Raw genomic sequence first — 15,315 nt, 5'->3', positions numbered from 1 at the left:
CCCTATTAGTGTCCCTGACAAATTTCACGTCGTGAACTTCATGTTCACGTCGTGACTTATGGCGGCTAGGGTTTCTACCACGTATCATGCCCTTAGATAGCTGCATCTTTGGAAGGCCATAACTTTTGCATACGAACTCCATTTTCGACGTTCTTTATATCCACGCATAGGTGAAGACGTACTCTAAAAATTTCTTTTAGGTTACAAAGGCTAAAAAGTATTTTATCATAAACTCACTTTTTATGATTCCCGTTGTTGTGCCGGTTTTGTCTTGAAACTTCGACAGGTCATAACTTCTTCGTTATAACTCAGATTTCAGCATTCTTTATATGTACGCAAACCTTGTGACATATACTACAAATTAGTTGAGATTATTTATTTTAAATAATCCTCTATCAAAAAAGTCATTTTTGACGCTTATCGTCTCTAAATTGACTAGCTCGAATCTGCGGGCGTGACACGTAGTCCTTCACTACATCTAACCATCTCCTCTATCTCATATTCAGGTTGGACTGATCCATCAAGTATTTCAGGCTATTATGGTCTTTGTATATGGTACACCCAACACCATAAAGATAGTGGCGCCATATGTTGAGGGCGAACACTACTACCCTTAACTCCAAATCATGAGTGGGATACCTTGTCTCATGAGGTTTTAGCTGCCTCGACGCATATGCTATCACGTGACCCCTGTGCATCAACACTACACCCATCCCTGAAATAGATGCAACTTAATAGACTACGAAGTCCTCCACTCCCTCCGGAAAGGCTAACACCGGAGCTTCGCATAATCTCTTGCGAAGAGTCTCGAACGATGCATGCTGCTCAGGCCCCCATGCAACAGTAACACCCTTCCGGGTCAATCTGGTGAGAGGAACCGCAATCTTGGAGAAATCTTTGATAAATCTCCGATAGTAGCCGGCCAATCCCAGAAAACTCCTAATCTCGGATGGGGATCTTAGCACCGCCCGTCACATAACTTCCTAAATCTTGGCCGGATTGACCAAAATACCATTCTGATTAATGAGATGTCCTACGAACTGGACCTCTCATAACAAAAAATCACACTTGGATAATTTGGCATACAGCCTCTCTGACCTCAATACCCCAAGTACCTCTCGCAGATGCTCCTCATGCTACTCTCTGAACCTCGAATATACTAAGATGTCATCGATGAATACGATCACCGACTAGTCCAACATAGGCCTGCACACCCGATTCATGAGATCCATGAACGCTTTTAGTGCATTGGTGAGCCCGAAACGCATACCACAAACTCGTAATGCCCATAACGAGTTCTAAAGGCTGTCTTTTGAATATCCTCCTTGCATACTCTCATCTGGTGATATCCAGATCTCAAATCAATCATGGAAAACCAATATGTCCCCTGCAAGTGATCAAACAAATCGTCGATCCTTGGAATTGGATAACAGTTCTTGACTGTCAGCTTCCTCAGCTCTTGGTAATCAATACACATCCGGTATGAACCATCCTTTTTCTTAACAAAAAGGATTTGTGCTCCCCACAACGAGCTACTCAGTCTAATAAATCCCTTCCCCATCAGCTCCTGGAGTTGTGAAGATAACTCTTGCATCTCTGGTGGCGCAAGGCGATAAGGTTCCTTCGCGATAAGCGCCGCGTAAGGGTGTGCAAAAAAACCGCAAAACCGAAAAACCGAGCCGAACCGGCCAATCTGAAATCAAAAAAACCCGATATCAACGGGTCAGTTTTTGGTTTTCATATTTAGGTATCCGCGGATACCCGAACCGAACCATTTGATAATATATATATATATATATATATATATATATATATATATATATATATATATATATATATATATATATATATATATATATATATATATATATATATATATGAAGTATTATTTCATTAGTATTGTTTTGATTGATCTACGAGTCCAATAACCTAAACAAAAATCCATATCGACAACTCCAGTTTTGTACTTCTAAATTCATTTGATTTTCTTGTTATTTTTATTATTGTATTTATTATACAAATTATAATATATGATATCTGAACTTCATTATGTTTTTTAAACTTCATTATGTTTTTTTTATACTCTTTGATTTACTAATTTTAAGAAAGAGATAACTAAAATGGAGTTTGTAGTTTCAATTGATTTTAATTTTTTTTGTTTTACTAGGTACCCGTGAACCGAACCGTGGTTACCCCCTTTCATACGGTTCGGTTCGGTTTGATTTTTTTGTCAATACGGTTCGGTTTCGGTTAGTGCGCATGAGGTACCTGCCCCGTGGTCACGGTTCACAATTTTATTATTATCCGAACTGAACCACCCCGTGAACACCCCTAGCGCCGCGCCCGGAACTAAATCAATCCAGAACTCCACCTGCCTCTCGGGAGGCACACCTGGTAACTCCTATGGAAAAACATATGAGAACTTGCACACTATAGGAACCTCGGAGAAAGAATTTGGCCTCTCTAAAACAATCCACATATCCATCACAAATGCTTGAAACCCAATACAACCCTGCTGTAAGCTCTACCACACCCTGGCAGCAGAGCAAAAGGTTGGCCCAAATCTGGTACCCTCTCCATACACTGTAAGCACTCCCCCACTGGGGTCTCGTATAGTCACCAACGGACACTCGGAGTCGATCACGGCTCCAAAACGGATCAACCAATCCGTGCCCACTATGACACAGACATCACCCATCGCAATCGGTACCAGATCAATCGGAAACTCGATACTGAAAATCTCCAGCACACATCCTCGGAACACATCTGTAGCGAAAACCGCACGCTCGTCAGCTATAGAAACCCTCAAGGGTTGACTCAATGTCTCACGTCAGATGCTGATGTGATGACTAAAAGCTAAGGACACGAAGGATCGACTCGCACCCAAGTCAAATAACACTAAAGCAGGTACAAAACTCACAAGGAATGTACCTAAATATAATACAGAATAAGCACAATAAATCTCAAAATAAATAAATAAGGAAATACGTACCAGCCACAATCTTCGGTGTTGCCCGAACGGCCTCTGCTGTCAGCTGAAATGCTCTCCTACTAGCCCTCGGAACCTCGGCCTTCAGCGGCCGACTATCAGAAGCACGCAAAGCAGGATGTGCAGATCCTTATGATGATCACTGACGAAGCTAGGGTCACTCGACATTCCGATGGCTGGTCTGGTTACAGTGGAAACAAACTGCAAACCCCTTGGGACAATCCTTCGCCATATGCCCCTCCTTGCAACATTTGTAGCACATCCCCGCTTGGCACGACCCCTCGTGACTCTTGCCGCACTTTCCACAAGTGCGGACCTTCTAGACCCCAGTCCCTGCATCAGCGTGCTTAGCCCGCTTAGCTGCTAGCTGCAACTGCGCCGGCCTCCGGTCTATCCCCTGAGACTCCACATCCTCCCAAGCCTGAGTCTCCAGCTCAATCTCCCTCCTCCTGGCATTTTCCTGAAGCTCATCAAATGTTCGATAAGACAAGTTCGCCATGGTCTCTCGAATATCCCTCCTCAGAATGCTCAAATACCGGCTCATGCACTCCTGCTCCATCAACACATGCTCAGGGCAGAACTGTGCCCTCTCGTGAAACATCAGTGAAAGACCCTAACTTTCGTATTTCTGAAAAACCCAAACTTTCATACTGTTCCAACATTACTCTTAAGTTACTTCCTCAAAACATGCTACATCCATATTTATAAAACAATATTTTATATTGATAAAGTGATTACAAAAGATTGGATACAAACCGACTACGTTTTATTACATTACATATCTACCCAGGAATTTGCTATTCATATACATACATGAACATTAAATACAGAGAAATAGTATTAACTATTCTAAATCTTTCAGTAGTATAAAACTATATTGGCTACTCATCACCTACAATTGTTAAACATTGAGAGGGATAAGCGATAACGCTTAGTGAATTCAATAAATAGATACAATATAATCTTATGCCTTATATATACCAATATAACATAAACAAAAATGAACAAGAACAACAATAACATATGTGTATCATATGTCAGGCTTTCAATATCAACTCAAGATTTGATTCAAAGATTTACGATCAATGAGACATAACGATTTCAATACTTGATATGCATCAATAAAGCTTTGGCCCAAATGGCACAGAAGACATACAATTTTTTATTAGCATTTTGGTAGATTTCAGGCTTATAGCCCTGTCTAACCATTTGCCAATACCATAGAATATAGATCATTCTCTTACGGAGTCATGCTCTACATGGTCAGAGGCTACATACCAGTCCTATCTAACCTTCTGCCAATGCCATAGAATATAAGTCATTCTCTTACGAGACATGTTCTACATGGCCAGAGGCTACATACCAGTACCACCGTGAATCTAAGTCCTTTCACTGATCACATGGTCAAATGTATAACGTTGCTACAAATATAGCAAGAAATAACAACACGAGATAATAACATGGAAAAAGCACATAGCACATATAACACATAACATACAATTGTTCCTGTATATTGAACTCACCTTGAAATAACCAGGGGTTAAAATAGTAATTTTTGCAGCACTTCGTTCCTATAAATAGCTTTCTTCTATAAAAACCGAGAGCTTTCTTGAAAACCGGGCTCTGCAAAGGTAGAGTTTCAAACCAAAAAGATAAATTTCTCGGGGTCTTCAAGCACTTCGAGGCGTGTTCCGGGGGTTAAAAACGATATCGGGGCTTCGGGGGAAGTGGAAATAATAAAAATATTCAAAAAGAGGTGAAAATAGCAATTTCTCCAAATTACCCGAGTAATATCGCAACCCTTCTATTTATAGGCGAGAATGAGCTCGGATCCGAAGCTAGGAGGAACATGCGGCAGCAGCGAGGGGCTCCAGATGGCGCGCATGCGAGGGAGGCAGGTGGAGGTGCGAGGCTTGGACATGCGAGGAGGGCACGCGTTGGAAGACTATTGGACCGAAGCTCGGACTCCGAAGAACGCGACACGCGGGTCAGACAGCTAGCTTCGGACGCGCCACGAGTCAGACACGGGGCGAGATCTAACGCGAGGTGACGTGGCCAAGCTTATCCATGCGAAATTTCTCTTATATTGTGCCCAAAACTTCTAAAATCCATAACTTTCGCATACGAGCTCCATTTTTTACGTTCTTTATATGCGTGCGTAGGCGGGAATATATTCTACAACTTTCGTTTAGACTTCGTCAGCTAATTTTGAATTTATTTTTAATATTATTATTTTTAACAAACCGGGACTGGTAAATTCGTTAAAAATTCAAAACTTTTTCATCCGACATCCGTTGTGGTCTGTCTTTTTACCGTTGTACTACTATTGACGAGACCTTCTATTCTCGTTTAAGTTGTTTCAGCTAAATATCGTTCACTCTTTATTTTGAGTTTTTAGCTGTCTACCGCTATTCCGAAACATAGAAAAATCATAACTTCCTCATACGAAGTCAGATTCAAAAGTTCTTTATATGAAAGTTCATTAATTGCACGAGTTCTACAACTTTCATTAAGATCACTAAGGCTAAAAGGTAGTTTATCGAAAACTAACTTTTTACTCAAAATAGTGTTTGTAAGTTTTGTCACAGATCTTCGATTGGTCATAACTTCTTCGTTATAACTCGGGTTTCGACGGGCTTTTCGCCTAAATGTTTCTAACAAGATTCTCTACAACATTAAATAATAAAATTGTACTTATTTCAAATTTTATATTTTCACTAAAATTTTACTATTTGGCTTTTAATTAGAATCCCATAAGATTTTCAATATTTTCCGAGTGATTCTAAATATAGTTTTACTTCATTTCTAATAAAAACTATCTGTTAGAACTCAACACTCAATATTATTCACATTTAATAATTGCATAACACGATAACAGAATGTGTATGTTACAATCATTGTAATCTCAGTCACCGACTATGTCTTTTGCTTGAGAGACAAAAACTCATGGGCCAACCGTTCCCTCTCCATCGGGGGAACATACTCATCTCGGAACATAACAGTAAACCTCTCCCAAGTCACTAGAGCGTGCTCTGCAGGAGTAAAACTGGTCGTCACAAACTTCCACCAGTCTTTCGCTCCAAAGTGAAGCTGGTTCAACGTGAACCGTACCCTTAAATACTTTGGGCATGAAGAAGTGTAGAAACACGCCTCAATATTAGAGATCCATCTCATCACAGTAATCGGATCCTAAGTCCCATCAAACTCCGGTGGCTTCATGTTGCTGAACTCCCGGTACAGCAACGAGTCACCTCCCAGTGGCATGGCAGCAGCGACAGCTGCAGCAGCAGCCGCCTGAAAAACTGCAGCATATCGCTCGTCAAATGTCTCAATCAAAGTGGTCTTAATAGACCCAAACATCTCTAGAATAGCCTCTCGTATGGCTGCGGCCACCTTGTCGTGAATCATCCTGTGACTTTCCTCATCGCTAACTCCACTGCTCCCTGGGGTGTGGCGTGTACCCACCATGATGTCTCTGAAACACAACACAAAATCATTAGAGACTTGCTCGAGCATACTCACACTCGACTAATCATCCCTACTTGCTCCTTAGCATCCTAAGGATTCTTACTTGGACTGCATACAGACCGGGTGCTTTCAGTAGTACGGGCCCAATACTACCTTCCACACCCCACCTATAGTCACCCCAAGTCCTCCTCCTAGGATTCTATCTCACGAATCATAGACTACTCTCTTAGAATACCCCTCTCAAGATCATCTAAGTATCTTTTCCTAGATTATTTCCCGACACAGAACTCAACACATAATCAGAGAAAATAACAGATAACACTGATCAAAAGCATCTCCTAGGCTAAGGCATCACAAATCAGACAACTCTAGCACTAGAATATGAAATACCTAGCCTACTCACTAGCATGCAAATCTAATAAAATATGGCATAAATATCTCATAATACAAAAGTATGGGTATTTTGGGAAATCACCGTTCGGGCTCTGGCTGATTATACACACCGCTCCAACTCATTTCCTATTAGAACTCTTTCTCGTTTTAGAAAATCATTTCTTTTGAAATTTTTTTTTCTCAGATCCTCAATTTGAGTCCAAACACACCCGGAGGTGCATCCGAATCCCTCAAACCAAGGATTTAATACCAACTTATAACAACGTAAAATTTTAATCAAAATTTCAATTTAAAAACACCTTTATCTCAATAATAAAATTAAAAAAAGCCACAATGTCAAGTCATCAAATCTCATATCCAAAAACTATATATATATATATATATATATATATATATATATATATATATATATATATATATATATATATATATCAAATCCATTATCCTCCAAAAACAAATTTTCAAAGCGAGTGTGTGTACAATCAAGTCGGTGCCTTCACGCAATCCTAAGAAGTACCTGAAACACATACCTATAACATGGTAAGCATAAAGCTTAGTGAGTTCCCCAAAATACCACACACATCACATTAGCCACTCGAGGCTAACTCAATACGACCCTCTGGTCAATGTGTTCCAATGGAGACCCTCCGGTCCCACAACTTGGGAGGACCCTCCGGCCGTAACTCAATAAGTTCATAACAATAAAGATAAACCACAAAGGCAAAATGCAGAGTATCACAATACATAGATAAGCACAAAAGACATCGCAGTCACACAAAGATACCACTCATGGTAAGTATAGTGAGAAGACTCACCTCGCAAGAAATCGGCTAATCTCGAACTCAAATCACTAGTCTAGCCTCCGCCTAACACACATGACAATTATCCCTAATTAATCACGGCTCTCAATAAGCTAATCTAACCCTTCTACAAACTCACATAAGGGTAAAAGACCATTTTACCCCTCAATGGCCTTAATAGTCCACAAGTTGACCAAACCCTAAAAGTTAACCAAAAGTTAACAGAAGAGAGTACGATGCGCGTACCAGCTCACTACGTTGGGCGTACTCTACCGACATGCATGCATCGGGGATGCTCGACCCCTATGTTGCGCGTATTGGGATTACGCCTAGCGTACATCCTAGTTTCACTCTTCTCACTCACTTGATCTTAATCAGTTAAGACCTTGGCTCATGTCACAGATCTGGACTCCCTAATAGCTCTTATTCCATAAAGTCAGTGACTTTAAGCCTTTGCATGGATGGAATGGTCACAAGCACACAAAACACTCACTCTCTTATCTCAAAAGCCCATATCTTATGCATGGCTTGATTCCAACACCCAGGATTAGATTTTTATGACACTACACCACTAAATACACTCAAAGGGGCTAATCATAGTCTCTAGAGTTTAATATCACATTAAGTCTCCAACTTTTGGGACAAAACCCTAAAATGCTCTACTAAAATGCACAAATCATAAGAGTGGGAAAGCTTTGAGATTTATACCTTAAAATGAAGCTCCACACTCAGATAAGCTTAGATCCAAAGCCTGGAATCCTACTCCTTATTCTTTAAGGCTCCTTCTTCACTCCAAAGAAACACAAGAATACTCCCAAGGCTCTCAAATGCACTCACAAGCACTAAGAACGAAAACTAGGGTTTATGAGGGTTTGTGTCTGGCAATGGTGGCCAGGAATGAGGCCATCATAACCTTTATATAGGGGACTCACCTTAAATTAGGGTTTTCACTCTAGGCCTAGTACGCCCAGCGTACCCTCTGGTACACCCAGCGTACTAGGTGGCTTCCACGTCAAATGCACGCATATGAGTACGCTGAGCGTACACTCTAGTAACCCCGTATACTCATTCGCCACCTTTTCTCTTATAGGGACTAAAATGGACAAGTACTTAAAAGACCAAGGGTTACAAGGTATACCTAGGCTTGGGATGTTACGATAGAGCTTCTTGATTCTAGGGTTTCCACATAACTTGATAACTAGGGTTAGTGTTCCACACTTAACCCTTAAGGGATTAATCCATTAAGTTAAATATTGCATTAAGTTAATTGTCGAGAAGTATTAAGTATTATTTTAAGTTTAATTTATAGTTTTAGCGTGGGTCCCGACCAACTCCAAAAACTAGGGTTTCATGACATTAGGGTTTTCTAAACCCTAATTAGGGTTTCCAACTCCTAAAGTTAGATAATTAGCTAATTATATACATATATATATATATATATATATATATATATATATATATATATAATAAATTGGGCACCACCCATTGCCACCTCAGGTAGTGGTGGCCGGCGAAGGTCCGTGGAGGCAGCCACCACCTCACGACAGCAGTGGTGGTGGTTTCGAGTTAGAATATGACCAAATAAGCTTCTACTACATCAACCATACAGAACCACTCATACATATAATAATACACAACCACCTAACACGGTGGCCTGTGGTGGCAAAAAATAGTAGTGAGGCGGTAACTACCATGGTCGGTTGCCATAGTCGGTTTCTTCTTCGTTTTCCATCCATACTTCACCATCACGCAAACAGAAAAACAGCACCCACACACATAAATGTGAAATTACATACAAACACAGCCACCCTTTGTGGTGGCAGGTAGTTGTCGGAGAAACGATAGAAAAGAGGCCTCCGCTCGGAGCGGCGGTGACGGCGACAGGATGTTGTGAAGCAACAGAGGTAATTGAAGAGGAATGGAGGGTTGTGCCTTTACCGGCGGAAAGCAGCAGCGACCACGAATCTTTGTTCTTCCGACCTCCGCTACGGACATGTTGTCGTCTATGTCTTTGTCGATGACAAGGGCAGCAGTGGTCGCTTGGCAGTTATAGCAACAATGAGGATGTCAATAGTTGGAGATAGGAAGGATAAGGTGGCGGCGATCTTAAAGTTAGGGTTAGGGTTTTAAGGGTAGTGTACCGGTGATTAATAAGAGGGTGGATAGAACGTGTTTTAAGTCCCATCTCCAATTCAAACTTCAATGCATTTGTAGAAGATTGGTCCCTGACTCCACAAATCCTTTTCAATTTAAATCCAATAATTACCGAACAACCCTTGCTCATGAATTTCCTTACATTTTAAGTCCTAATGTTACAATATAGACCCCATATTCTTGAAAATATATCATTTAACTCCTTATGGCTAACACAGATAAATTATTACGAATTTACGGCTAAAATAAAATAATGTATAAAATACATCTCAGGGTTTTTTTAGGGCTTATTATTTATTTATTTACTTATTTTATTTTATTTATTTTATTTTAAACAGAACGTTACACTACATTTATTAGAATTGAATACAGTATCTAGTTTTGTATTATTGAGGAATAAATCGTGGAGTCTAAGAAGAGAAATTGCTAAACTGAAAGCTTGGAGTCATAACAACAGTGGTGATGGACTCCAGCGAGGGTAAGAAAGTCGACACCGTTACTGTGAAAGAGAACGAAACAACACTGGTGGTGCTTCACCGGAAGGGTTGCCGGTGGTGATACTTTTTGGAATGGCGACAAGATCAAAGGAAGTAGGAGGTAGTCTGAGATGAAGGATTATGAGGGTGTTGGGCTTACACACACACACACACAGAGAAAGAGAGAGAGAGAGAGAGAGAGAGAGAGAGAGAGAGAGGGAGAGGTGGAAAACTTTATATATATATATATATATATATATATATATATATATATATATATATATATATATATAGTAATTACATTTTCTTTTATCTTTTTTTTTAAATAAAAAAAAGGGTTATTGAGATAACAACACATGAAAGTTTTACGTTTGGTTTTAAATGACCATTTAGCTTTCTTTTGTACCTGTCAAACCATTAAACTCGAACATTACCTATCTAAAATACCATTTTTCTTAAAATTATCAGGTTTTCAGGTTACTTTTGCTTATGTGTACATTGACTTCTTATAATTAAAGGTTTCTATAGCCACGTGGATGCACACGTGGAGTTTGACATTGAAGAACCATCATCAATCTCACCACCAACACCACCACCTTCTGTTTCCTCCCACTACCACTGGCACCATCCATCCAATGCAGAACTATTATATAAATAGTCATTAAATTTCTAAATTCAATATATTAGTTACTTAAATAAATTTAAGAAAAAAGGTAAAATGGTAGCACGATGTCAGTAAATCCCCCGTTAAACCTTAAACATTGATCGTCAACAAAACTCTTCCTCCTCTCACCTGCAAATGCTAAAGCTTTTTCCCTGGCGGCGATACGACCCCCACAACCAAAACCTACCACCAATCCTCTTTATATATTATGTCATCTAAAAAAATCTCATTTTGAAGATGACCCACCTTTTTCCCCAGTCCTCAAAACTATAAACCCCCAAAATCAGAACAACAAGAAGCTCAAAGGAAATGCATCGAACAAGAAACCCTGGAACGAATTTCCTATAAAATCAAAATTACCCTTTAGGTACTCGTACTCCAAGACCAACCCTTCTGTCGAACCCATTAGGTATCGAGAAACCCCAAAATTCTCTTATTTTGGATCGGGTCAACTTGAACGGGCATGGAATGGCACAGTGGCTCTGTTGCAGTAGGTTATTGACATCGCCAAGGTAGAAGAAGAGAGAAATGTTGTTCTTGGAATCCATTATCGGAGAAAGAAGTATCTAAACTAGTTGGACGATATCGACACAATGATTCCTCTTGCCAAATCAATTTGGTTATAAATTACATCTTTACTACTAAATTGTTGTAAATTGATTATGCTTCCATGTAGAAAATCAATTTAATCATATTAAATTGACAATTATGATGTGTTAGGGAAGAGTGGGGTTACTCACAACATGTTCGATGGCATCCGTGGCCAAACCTTGACAAGTACATGCCCTTTCATCTTGATTTTGCATTGGATGGATGGTGACGGTGGTAGTGGGAGGAAGCGGAAAGTGGTGGTGAGATAGATTATGGTTCTTCAATGTCAAAGTCCACATAGACATCCACGTGGCTATTGAAACCTTTGACTATAAGAAGTCAATGTACACATCAACAAATGTAAACTGAAAACCTTAATTTTAAGCAAAACTGTGTTTTAGACAGGTAATTTTTTAGTTTAACAGTTTAACAGGTACAAAAGAAAAATTAAATGGTCAGTTAAAACCAAACGTAAAACTTTCATGTGTTGTTATGTCAATAACCCTAACAAAAAACTTCATATAGGGTATATGTTTTTTGAAATGATGGAAATGTCTTTCTATTAAAGGTCAAAAGATGACAGTTTCAGCTAAAATGACTATTTGTTAAATGTTTTGAAACCACATGGACCATTAGTAACATTTTTTGAACTTAGAGACTAAATTTTAGATTTCTAGATACCACATGTACAATTTATGAAGTTTTGTTTTTTACACGTTATAAAAACAATAGAGTTTTCTTTTGAAATATGTTTTTATAGAGCATACAAATTAAAAAAAAAAAGTATGTCTTTATATATATAATTAATTTTTTATAATAGTTAAAGTCATATCATTATATTTAATGTAACTTCCAAACATTATATATTGAAGTAGATTATATATTGAAAATTGATTCGTAGATTATAATATATATTCTAAAAGGACGTTATATATACAAACTATATAATTTTTAGAACATAAATAATTATAAGGCAAAAAGTTGTCCTTGAGAATGATATTTTATTTATGATATGATAGGCTACCATCCACAATGTCTTGTGGAAACTGTTTCTTCATTAAGCTAAACATAAAACAGGAGATTAATAATTTTTAGTTAAAAATTGGAGAGACATAATGAAAATGGGATGTTATTATTTCAATAAATTTGTTAGTATAAAGGTAACCCCTATCATCCTATAGGTATTAACCACACATCCCCATTGTACCTTTAAGACAAACTATTCAAACTAGCCAAAGTCAGTCTCCCCCGAATCAGAATGGCCTCTTTTGCATTCAAGTCCTTCGTCGGCCTCCGACCATCTTTGCCGGAAAAACATCACCATCACTCACTCACCACTCTACCTAAATTCATTGCACCAAGCCAAGCTCACTACCGCCGTCTCAATGTCGTCGCCGCCAAAACCAGCCCAAAAATCAATGGACGAAACCTTCGAGTCGCAGTCGTTGGCGGTGGTCCTGCCGGTGGAGCAGCGGCCGAAACTCTAGCCAAAGGCGGAATAGAGACGTTCTTGATCGAGCGCAAACTGGACAATGCCAAGCCCTGTGGTGGTGCCATTCCACTTTGCATGGTCGGAGAGTTTGACTTGCCGTTGGATATCATTGACCGCCGTATCACCAAGATGAAGATAATCTCCCCGTCCAACATTGCCGTCAACGTCGGTCAAACCCTTAAGCCCCATGAGTATTTCGGCATGGTCCGCCGGGAAGTCCTCGATGCATACCTTCGTGACCGCGCTGCTGCCTCCGGTGCCACCATCATCAACGGATTTTTTGTCAAAATAGACAAACCCCAAGAGAAAAAAGCACCTTACGTCCTCTATTACAACGCCTACAACGGAAAAAGAGGATCAGCCGGAGAAAGGATGAGTATTGAAGTGGACGCAATAATCGGCGCTGACGGAGCAAATTCCCGTGTCGCAAAATCCATTGAGGCCGGTGATTACGAGTATGCAATAGCGTTTCAAGAACGAGTCAAGATCCCAGAAGACAAAATGCATTACTACGAGAACCTTGCTGAGCTATACTTCGGCAAGGACGTATCACCAGACTTCTATGGATGGGTGTTTCCGAAATGCGACCACGTAGCTGTCGGAACAGGAACAGTCACACACAAACCCGACATCAAAAAGTTCCAGCTTGCCACGCGCCTCCGTGCGCATGACAAGATTCTTGGCGGAAAGATCATACGGGTGGAAGCTCACCCCATCCCGGAACACCCCCGACCAAGGAGAGTGGTGGAGAGGGTAGCCCTGGTAGGAGATGCGGCGGGGTATGTGACGAAATGCTCCGGTGAAGGTATATATTTTGCGGCAAAGAGTGGGCGGATGTGTGCGGAGGCGATAGTGGAGGGATCGGAGAACGGTAGGAGGATGGTGGATGAGGGTGATCTGAGGAGTTATCTGAAGAAATGGGATAAAACATATTGGCCGACGTATAAGGTGCTGGATGTGTTGCAGAAGGTGTTTTACAGGTCAAATCCGGCGAAGGAGGCGTTTGTGGAGATGTGTAGCAATGAGTATGTTCAAAAGATGACTTTCGACAGTTATTTGTACAAGAAGGTGGCGACGGGGAATCCATTGGAGGACATGAAGCTCGTCGTGAACACGATTGGGAGTCTGGTTAGGGCCCATGCGCTTAACAATGAGATTGTTAAGATAAATTAAGTTATTAATAATATTCATGATATCAATGTAATACTAAATTTGATATCTGATTATGTTTAGCTTTCCTAGGGTTGTTCACTATTTGGATAAAACCGAATTGTTCAATTGGACAATTTGGATTGGACTATTTGGTTCGGATATTCGGATTTTTGGATTGGTTTTCAACAAAACCGAATTATTATTTTGGATTTCGGATTGGTTTTGGTTAATAAAATAAGAATCGAATAGTCCAAAAAACCGAATAAACATTTATTATTTATTTATTTATAATATATATCTATAGTTATCAATTAATTTTGTAATTTATTTTTTCAAATTGGTTCAAAATATTTCACCCGATAAAAAAACATCAATATATATTATCTTTTAAAAGTTTTCTATCAATAAAATATTTAACTATAATATATTTGTTTATTAGTTGCTTATAAATTTCAAATCACAACTAACTAATTTTTTTCGCTTCTTGTGTAAAATTGGGTAATATTATAATTATATGTCGTTTTAAAACATTTCGGTTTTTTAAAACCGAATTATAAAAACCGATCCAACCAAATTGTAATTGGATTGGATCGGATCGGATTTGAATTTAGTTTGGATTATTTGGATCCATGTTTTGAAAACCGAAATCAATGTGGATTCACTTGATTGGATCGGATCAAACCGATCCATCCAAACGAACACCCCTAAGCTTTCCAATTGAGTAAAATAGAATATTTTTATTATTAATTATATTATCGTTAAGTACATGAATTTCAATTAACTCCGAATTCAAACCTATATGTTATCCGCTTCAATCACAATCGATGAGTTTTTCCCCGATTTCTGGATCTTTTTGAAGTTGTTTGGAACGTAATAACATTCAAAACTTGGAAATCTCAAACGTCAATCAAGCACACGTTAGGCGATGTCTACTATATTTACCGAAGTAAGTTTCGTCTTTTTTTACTTGTTAATTTGAGGGTATTGATGAATAAAATCTAATACAGATTCAGAGATTCTCATACATGTACGTAGGGCTGCCTGTTGTTATTTTGTTTTCCCATTTATCTAATTGAATTAACCTTGTTTAGATGTTATACATGCCTCTTTTTCAAAGTGAATATATGTATATTGAC

General features: G+C 39.2%; 1 protein-coding gene across 1 annotated transcript; it reads left to right on the top strand.

Moving 5' to 3' along the window:
- Positions 1 to 12,722: 12,722 nt before the first annotated feature.
- Positions 12,723 to 14,266, top strand: LOC145103126 (geranylgeranyl diphosphate reductase, chloroplastic-like). The gene has a single exon (XM_079040669.1). The coding sequence runs from the start codon at positions 12,794 to 12,796 to the stop codon at positions 14,198 to 14,200; it is 1,407 nt and encodes a 468-aa protein (XP_078896795.1). The 5' UTR covers positions 12,723 to 12,793; the 3' UTR covers positions 14,201 to 14,266.
- The last annotated feature ends 1,049 nt before the right edge of the window (positions 14,267 to 15,315 follow it).

The sequence above is a fragment of the Lactuca serriola genome, chromosome 4 (assembly GCF_051521515.1).
Source record: "Lactuca serriola cultivar US96UC23 chromosome 4, Lser_US96UC23_V15, whole genome shotgun sequence".
Classification (NCBI taxonomy): Eukaryota; Viridiplantae; Streptophyta; class Magnoliopsida; order Asterales; family Asteraceae; genus Lactuca; species Lactuca serriola.
Note: the sequence above shows the minus strand (reverse complement) of the source record. Positions and strands in the feature narration are given on the sequence as shown.